The 8,973-nt window shown below is 66.9% G+C and overlaps 1 protein-coding gene across 1 annotated transcript; it reads right to left on the bottom strand.

The window, feature by feature from the left end:
• Positions 1-4,659: 4,659 nt before the first annotated feature.
• On the bottom strand, positions 4,660-7,585 carry TCF15 (transcription factor 15). The gene is made up of 2 exons (XM_074605425.1): positions 6,976-7,585; positions 4,660-5,107 (listed from the first exon to the last, which is right to left on the bottom strand). The coding sequence occupies exons 1-2, from the start codon at positions 7,450-7,452 to the stop codon at positions 5,033-5,035; spliced, it is 552 nt and encodes a 183-aa protein (XP_074461526.1). The 5' UTR covers positions 7,453-7,585; the 3' UTR covers positions 4,660-5,032.
• Positions 7,586-8,973: the final 1,388 nt, after the last annotated feature.

The raw sequence follows: 8,973 nt of genomic DNA, 5'->3' as shown, positions 1-8,973 counted from the left end.
TGTGCTGTGGCAGGATGGGGCTCAAACGCCGCCCCAGACACCCCTTCCCCAGTGCCGATCCCAAATGGCTCCTCGGAGCTGAGGTGCCCACAGCCCCCTGTACCTACTCTGTGGGGTCCCTCGCACCGCACAGCCCCAGCACAGCCCCACACAGGGGAGGCACCCCAGGGAAAGCCCCCTCACTTGTCACCCCCTGCCACCCCGACCGCTGGCAGCTGGAGGTGACTGTCCCCCTGGGGCCCTCTCCTGCTTGGCCACCCCAGCTGCAGAAACAGGATTTTATTTCCCATGAGTATGAGCAGGTCTGGATTAAAATAAACTCCTGGCCCAGATCCCTTTTCTGGTGTCGCAGGAGATGCTGTGTTTGCTGTGAGTGCTGCCCGCAGCCCTGCTGAGTGCCCGAGCCTCGACCCTTTGGGCTGCATGTCCCCATGGTGAGGACATGCTTGTCCCCTGCCCAGCCCTTGGGGACGTCTCCCCCTCCCAGCCATGCCCAGCCGCGCTGGCTCTCAAGGACGCTGGCCCCACTCAGCAGCCATCCTCAGGTCGGGCTGAGCCCCCTGGGGCCACTGGCCGTGGGGCAGGGCACGGGGCCAGCCCCACTCTGATTACCCCCAGCGCTTTTTCCTTTTTCTTCCTTAATTTACTGAGTGCTAAATCCAAATATTACAACTTCCCCTCCGCACCGCTGGTTACGCAGGCGGCCCCCGGCCGGGCATTGTCTTATTGTTTGCAGAGGGAAGCTCCAGCGGGAGATTAACCTGGCGTTCACCCCGTGCTGCGGCTTCACACCCTGTCCCTGCCTGCGGGGCCCACGTCCCTGGGGACCGTGGCCGGCACGGGGTCCCGGAGGGGCGAGCAGCTCCAAGGGGTCTGGTGCACGGGGACACACAGCAGGGTGGTGGCACCGGGGGTGCCTGGAAGCACGGGTGCCCACAGAGGGGTTGGCGAGAGTGGTGAGGAGCTGGTGGGTGTCCTGGGGGTCTCAAGCAGACCCTTTGCCCTGTTCCTTCCCCAGGGACCCCAGCAGGGTGCTGGTGGGTCAGTATGGTCTGTCTGCTGGCATGGGGAGGCAGGGACTGCCCAGCACGCCAGCCTGGAGGCCATCACACTGAGCCCATCCCATCCCATCCCATCCCATCCCATTGTGCCCATCACAGCATGATTCATGGTGTGTCCATCCAATCTCAGCCCTGTCTGCCCATGCCTCTCTGGTCCTTTCCCCCACCCTTCCCTGGGCAGCAGAGTCCTGTCCTGTACCCATACCCTCTATCCTTCTGTCCCTTTGTCCCTCTGTCCCCCTGTCCCCACCAGCTACCATCTAGACGCTGGGGATCATTTCACAGTCCTTTGACCCCAGGTCCGACAGGACTGGGGGTGACCTGTGATGCTCAGTTGATCACTGTGGTCACTGCAACAGGGAGGATCCCCCGAGGAGCGAGGGGCTGAGCTTTGCTCCAGTGCCGATGCAGGTGCAGGACATGTTGGGGTGTTTGTCCTGAGCCTCTGCTCCGGGAGGAGCCCAGGGAGGGCCATGCAGCGCCCAAAGGTGTTGCCAAAGGACAAGGCATGAGGAGGGCTGGATCCTGGGGTTGAAACCTGCCTTTGTGTCCCACATCCCTGGCTGGCTCTGCTTGCTCGGCTGGAACAGGATCAGGATCAGGCTCTGTCTCGGGCTCCAACATGGCTTGACCCTACTACCCCATCCTGGGGACCGTGGGTCAGGAGAGCAGTGCTGCCCACTGACCGCAGGCACTGCCAGACCCCTCCGCTGTGGCAGCTCCATCCTCCCACACCCCTGTCCCTTGCCAGACCCTCCTGGGTCCCCACAAGGCCACAAGTCCCTTTCCACCAGCCCTGGTGCACAGCGGTGCCAGGGGCTGTGGGATGCTGGTCCTCCCATCACCAGGGAGTGAGGCCCTGCCCAGCCCCCTGCCCGTGGCTCCGGCAGCTCCTGCCCGGCCGGACCCGACCTCGTCTGTCCCACCAGCGTGGTGGCTCTCGGCACCGCCGGGCTCTGGCCGTGGGTGCAGCCCTGCTGCATTCCAGCCTCGCTGGCCCGGCAAGGTTAAACTGCGGAGAGGCTGAAATATTTGGGAGGGGAATGGAGAAGGGAAAGGGGAAAAAAAAAAGTCTATAAAAAGAAAGTTTAAAAACACAAGTTAAAGAAAAAAATACCAGGCGCGGAGTGCAGCTGCGGTTCTGGTTCCAGTTCCCAGGTGATGTCAGGCCTGGAGCCTCTCCAGCCCCGGCCCCTCGGAGACGGTCTTTGTGGGTTCAGCACTGAGTGTTTTTCCTTCCTGAGACTCGGGGACACCTTCCTGTCTCAGAGAAAGCGGCCAAGAGCCTTTCCAAGGGTGTCCACGCGCAGGAAGGGGAGAGGATGGGAGGGGAGCGGGAGAGAGGCGGTGTGGCTGGGCTCGGCGCGGGGCTGCGGCTGCCGGGGAGCCGGGAGCATCCGCGGGCGATCGGCTAGGGCAGCCGCGGTAATCGTCCCGCACAGGGCAAAGGGGCGCCTGGCTCCCACCGGCCCAGCAGCCTTTGGCACCTCTGAGTCACCGTTTCCCTCTCGCCGTGTTGGGAGGGGTTGGAATGTACTGGGATCCCTGGGCTTGGCACCGGCACGTGCTGGGACCCATGGGGTTGGCACTGGGATGAGCTGGGACCCATGGTCCCAGTGCTGGGACATGCTGGGATCTGTAGCCTCAGCACTGGGACATGCTGGAATCCTCATCCCCAGCACTGGGTGCACAGCCCCAGCACTGGGACTTAACTGGGACCCATGGCTGTTACACTGGGGCTTGCTGGGGCCCTAGTCCCTGTCACTGGGATGTGCTAGGAGCAGCAGGCTTAGCACTGGGACATGCTGGGATGCACAGCCCCAGCAGTGGGATATGCCAGATTCCACAGTCCCAGCACTGGGACATACTGGGACCCATGTCCGTTATGTCGGAGCTTGCTGGGGCCCAAGTCCCTGGCACGGGGTCGTGCTGGGACCCATGGCCCCAGCACTGGGATGTGCTGGATTCCACAGCTCCTGCACTGGGATGTACTGGGATCCATGGTCTTTACACTGGGGCTTTCTAGGGCCCTAGTCCCTGGCGCTGGGATGTACTGGGTGCACAGCTCCCGCACTGGGTCTTACTGGGACTCATGGCCTTCATATCGGAGCTCACTGGGGCCCTAGTCGCTGGCACTGGGACATGCTGGGACACTCATGCACAGCCCTGGGACACACTTGGGACCCACGACCCGGTGGTTAGGACGCACTGGGACCTGTGCTCTCAGTGCTGAGACCTGCTGTGCCCCCAGCACTGGGACCACCAGCCCTCGCTGGCCCCCCCCGGGGGCTCCGGAGCCGCCGCTTCATGGGGCCGATCCCCTTTCATCTGCGGGTTGGGCTGTTTGCAGAGAGCAACCCCCCTCCCCTCTGCCCCTGCCCCCCGATAAACCCGGGGGCAGGGATTCTGTGTCCTGGGCTGTTTGGAGAATCTCACGGCTGTTTATTGGGGTCTGGGACACATTAGCCACGCTGAGAACAAACCTCTCCCACCCACCCCGGTCCCTGCCTGGGACCAGCTCTCACAGCTGCGCCGCGCTGTCAGCTCCATAAATCAAACCCGGGGGGGAGGGAGCCCGGGGCAGGCTCGCCTCAGCCGAGCAGGGGGCCAAAAGGTGCCGGTGGGCTCCCACTTTCGCCCCCTCCCCGGGGCAGGCTGGGGGAGGCTCCTGTGGGACCCCCGGGGTGTTCCCCCCGCTCCCTGCTGGCTCCAGCACCCCGGGGAGATGGGGCAGGTCCGGCCCTGCAGCCCTTGGGGGGCTGCCCCGGGAGCCCCCGGCTGCCCCATCCGCAGCTGCCTCTGCTCCGTGGGATGCACTGGCCCCTGGGAGCCGCCGGCCCCGGTACGGCACCTTTCCCAGGCTCAGTGGTCCCCGCTGCCCATCCCAGCCCAGTCCCCAGTCCCCCCGAGCAAGGTCCCAAGGGGGGACCCAGCCTGGGAACCCCTTGTGTCCCCACCTGACCCCACGCAGGTGCTGCTGCCTGCAGCCACGCCGTGCATGGCCCTGGGCAGCCGTCGTGGTGATGGTGGCAGTCATGGTGGTGGTGGCAATCACGGCAGCGGTGGCGGTCACGGCGGGGAGGACGACCGTGGTGCTGGTGGCCGTCATGGTATCGGTGGCAGTTGTAGTGATGGTGACAGTCGTGGTGACAGTGGCAGTCACAGTGATGGTGGCAGCCGTGGTGGCCGTGGCAGCAGTCATGGTGTACCAGGTGGAGGGGAAGGCACAAATCAGCGACACCAGCCCTGACTCACTGCCCAGGCACTCAAGGCTGCGGCACGGGGCTGGCAGTGCCATCCGCATCCCGCGGCACAGCACAGCACAGCACAGACCGCGTTGGGGCTCCCGTAGCTCTTGCAGGGCCAAAGCTGTCAGCAGGGCCTAGGGACACGGGGACAGTGTGTGCCCGGGGGTCTCGCCCCACATAGGTCCCATTGGGGCCCACGTGTGCAACCATGGGAAGAGCCAGGATGGTTGCACTGGCTCCAGTGACGCAGAGCAGCCACAGGCGCAGGCCTGGGGGGTCGGGGCCATCTTGGGGACCCCATGTGTCCCCCACCTTGCCCCACGCCGGGGCAGCAGGCAGGCACTGTCCCATCAGAAAAATAAGGTTTATTTTCCAAGCGGCTGCATGTGCACAACCAGCGCCCGCGGGGCCGCGACACCGTCCCCCCCCGGAGCGCCTCCACGCTGGCCGCACACGGGCCCCCTTCTAGTCCAGCCCCGGGGCGCGGGGACCCCCCTCCCCAGCCCTGCCCCGCACGGGCAGCCTCGGCCACGGGAGCATCCTCCCACCCCGCTGCCGGCTCCGGGGCCGGTGTCAGTGCTGTCCCAGTCTGTGGCCCAGGGCTCGGCTGCCGCCACCTTGGGCGAGCAGCTCCCTCCCTCCCCGCTCCGGTCTCTGGGGCTGGCGTGCGCGGGCTCCGGCCGGCTCTGCCGCTGTGTCAGGCGGGTGCTGCCGGACCCCGGCTCATCTCCGTGACACTCGCAGGGGGGTCACCCCCCGAACCTTCAGGCAGTTGCCCCCGAGGTCCCTCCGGCCGCCCTGTGGAGAGAGGAGGAGAAAGCTGCAGGCGCCAGGGGGGGGGTCCTGGCTGGAGGTGCCCCACTCCTGCCCACCGCTGCCCTGCGCCGGCTCCGCACGGATGAGCTGCTCCGAAAGGGCTGGTGCCCCGGTCCTGAGGCTGCTCAGAGCTGCCCAGGATGGACAGACAGATGGGGCTGTGCCCAGCGAGCGGCTGGGTAGACGGCTGTGGGGTGGCTGCTGCGGGGGGACCACCTGTGGCTGTGTCACCCTGCAGGGACACGGTCTCCATGGCTGCTCAGTGCCACCATGGGCAGGGCTGGCGCTGCTCCAGGGCAGACCTGCAGCCCTGGACAGACCCACAGCCCCCGGACAGACCCACAGCCCTGGACAGACCCATGGCCCCCAGACAGACCCACATCCCCAGGACAGACCCAAAGCCCTGGACAGACCCATGGCCCTGCAGGGAAGAGGAGGCTCAGCCCCACCTCCCAGCACAGCTTCAGCCCAGTATAACGCAGCACAGCTCAGCAGAGCCCAGTACTGCCCCCACAACCCAGACCAGCACCACTCAGCATGGCCCAGCACAGCCCAGTTCCAACCCACTCCATTTCCAGCCCAGCCCAACCCATTTCCAGCCTAGCACAGCTTGGCATGGCCCAGTACAGCCCATTTCCAGCCCAGTATGGCACCCTTCCAGCCCAGCACGTTTCCAGCTCAGCCCCAGAGCTGGGAGGTGCAGAGTCGGGTCCCAGCCCAGCTCCTGCCATTGCCCCCAGGGTCTCAGGTGCCACAGGAGGTCCCCAGCCCCAGTGCCTCTGCACGGTCCCCTGGGGGGTCCAGCACCGTGCCAGCCCCCCAGCTCCGGCCCTGGGTAGCAGCCCAGGGTCGCAGCTCAGCCCTGGCTGCAGTGTCCCAGCTGGGGACAGCTCTGCCAAGGACCGGGGCTGAGGGTCCCCCGGGGAGAGCTGGGGAGGCAGCAGAGTCTGGCCAGCGAAGTTGGAGCAGGGGGGGGGAGGGAGCAGGAGGAGCAATTAAAAATGGAGCAGCAGAAACCGAAAGAGCCCCAAGGACTGGTGCGGGGCCCCGTGGCCACACTGCTCAGGGTCACGCATGGGACAGCTGGGGGGTCTTGTGGGGATGGTGACAAGTCCGGCAGCCCCTGCCCACAGCAGTACCTGGAGGTGCTCGTGGTACCTCCAGGTACTGCTGTGGGCAGGGGCCCGCCCAACCCCTCATCCCGCATCCTGCATGGCCCATCCCAGGGGCAGAGGCACCCAGGACACTGGCGTGGGCAGCGGCAGCCCCCCTAGGTGCCCCCCTAGCCACAGGGGGGAGTCAGCCTGTCAGGGCAGGGCAAGACAGGGTAGGGGTGCCCAGCTCAGCCCCCTGCCCTGGGTGGGATTCGTGCTGGCACCAGCAACAGACCCTGAGCGGCCACGGGTCAGGGAGCCCTGTGTGGCTGCCCCACGTCTGCTGTGCCCTGCCTGTCTCCATCATGTCAGGGTGCTGCCTGGGGCAGCCGGAGGGGCTGGTGGGGTAGGGAAAAGGGGACAGGGTCAGCCTTCCAGCTCTGAATTCTGCCTCCTGGGGCGGCCGAGTGCCCCCAGCACTGGGGTGACTGTTTAACCCCCCCGAGACCTCCCATCCCGGACGGACGTGGGGGAGCAGCCCGGCCCTCTGACGCGAGCAGGAGCTGTGGGCGTGCGGCTACGAGCAGGATTTGTCCGGGAGCAGCCAAAACCTCCGGCGGGGGCTGGAGGCAGAGCCTGCGGTTCTCGCTGAGAAGTGCCGAGCCTCCTGCCCCCCTCAGCCTGGGCAGGGGCTGCTGCCCTCCACCCCACGGGGACGTGCTGACCCTCCTGCCCCCGTCCCACCACCCCGCTCACCCCTTTCCGCTGGTTGCTGAGGCAGAAGGTGCAGATGCTGCGGGGCTGCTTGCTGTCCAGGTCGCCCTTGGCCCCGTAGATGGCACTGAAGCAGGGTTGCCCGTCCTCGCAGCCCTCGCCCAGCAGCAGGACGTTGGCCAGGTGGGAGATGTAGCTGGAAGCCAGGCGGAGGGTCTCGATCTTGGACAGCTTCCGATCCACCGGCTCAGTGGGGATGAGGGTCCGCAGGGCGGTGAAGGCCGTGTTGACGCTTTGGGTCCGGTCCCGCTCCCGCGCGTTGGCCGCCTGCCTCTGCTTCACCATCACCATCGGCCCCGGCTTCCGCGGCAGCTTGCGGCGAGCCTCGGCACCCTCGCAGCAGCCGAACGACTGGTCCGACGTGTCGCTCTCGCTCCGGTTCTCCTCGTCCTCCGAGAGGATGCTGAGGTCGGGGTAGAGCACGCGGGCGGCCACGGGACGCAGCATGGTGAAAGCCATGACGGGGTGCCCGCCCGTGCCCCCGGCCCTGCCGGGGGGACCCCCCCAGGCTGCGGGGAGCCTTTCCCTGTCGACACGGCTGCGACAGCCGGCTCCGGACGCCTTCCCGCTGCTGCTCTGCTCCAGCGGCCAAGCGGGGCTGGGATGGCTGTCTGCGGGGGGAATTGGGATTTATACGGCCGGGGAGGGGCTGGCGCCGGAGCCCACCCCCAGCCGGCCCCCCGAGCCGCCGGCCAGAGGCCAGCGTCCTCGCCCCAGCCCGCGGGAGCCAGTGCTGGCTCCGGCCACGGGCCTGGCCCTGCTCCGTCACGCTGGCCCTGGCCACAGGCACCTTGCACCCAGGGCTGGGCTCCAGGTCGTGCCCATGGTGGTAACAGACTCTGGCGGTGCCACAGACAGTGCCAGGGCCACCACATGGCCACCTCCCTGTGCTGCAGCCCTCGGCCACCAGCACCTGCAGAGCAGTGCCAGCCCGTGGGCAGAGTGTTCCCAGCCCCTGCCCGGCTGTCCCCTGCCAGCCCCGGGTCCCACGCAGGGCAGCATGGGGTGAAGAAGGGGTGCAGAACCCGGGATGGGGGACGTACCCGGGGAGCGGGTGGCACCAGTGTGGTCCCCAGGGCATTTATCGGATGGGATGCCAGTGCCTGGCCAGGGGATACGCTGCTTCCCGCACCCACCGTGTCCCACTGGGATGGGACCTGTGCCCAGGAGGATGCCCAGGGTGGGCAGGGAGCAGTGAGGGCAGGCAGCCCTGTGAGGATGCTCTGCACCCCTCGCCCCTCTGTTCCCGGAGCCTGGCACCCTGCCTGCCCGCTGCGGGAGGGGACAGGGGCACAGAGAGCGTTGCAGGCAGCACTGCCAGGCAGCCAGGAGCGTTTCCTCCCGCTCAGGAGGAAGGTGTGTGCTGGCAGTGGAAACACGGAGCCTTTTCCTGTGAGGGGAGAGCTGAGCTGGCAGCAGCGGGAGCCACCGGTGTCCTGGGGAGGGCTGGAAGTGCCCCCCAGCCTGCAGTCAGCTTTCGGTCCTTCCTGGGCACCCGCTACCGCAGGCGATGGCCACCCCCTGCTCCTCCTCACTGGGGAGGTCTTTGTGGTCCTACTCTGACTTCACCCCCCCGGCCCAAGCCCGGCACCGCTGAGAGCAGGCAGGGGGATGGCCAGCTGAGCGGAGCAGGCAGGAGGCTTCCTGCCTGCCTTCCTCCCCAGCCTGTGGCTGAGCAGAGGTCGGCAGCTCGAGGATGCTCCGGGCAAGGCAGGTCAAGCGGCAAAGGCAAATGGAGGGCAGGACCCGGCTCCCAGCGGATGGTCCTGGGGCTGGTGGGGACATGGCCTCAAGGCCTGGTGGTGGCCAAGGTGACAACCCATTCTGGCTGTGGTCCCCATCTGGCTGGCAGTCCCACAGCCAGAGGGGGATGCTGGGGGAAATCTCCAGCTAATGAGGCAAAAAGGGCCAGCTGGGGGGCTTGCCAGGGGCTGGGATGGCAGTGGTGGAATGCAGTGGGCATGTTGCAACCCCCAGAGG

This window comes from Larus michahellis, chromosome 12 (genome assembly GCF_964199755.1).
Source record: "Larus michahellis chromosome 12, bLarMic1.1, whole genome shotgun sequence".
Classification (NCBI taxonomy): Eukaryota; Metazoa; Chordata; class Aves; order Charadriiformes; family Laridae; genus Larus; species Larus michahellis.
Note: the sequence above shows the minus strand (reverse complement) of the source record. Positions and strands in the feature narration are given on the sequence as shown.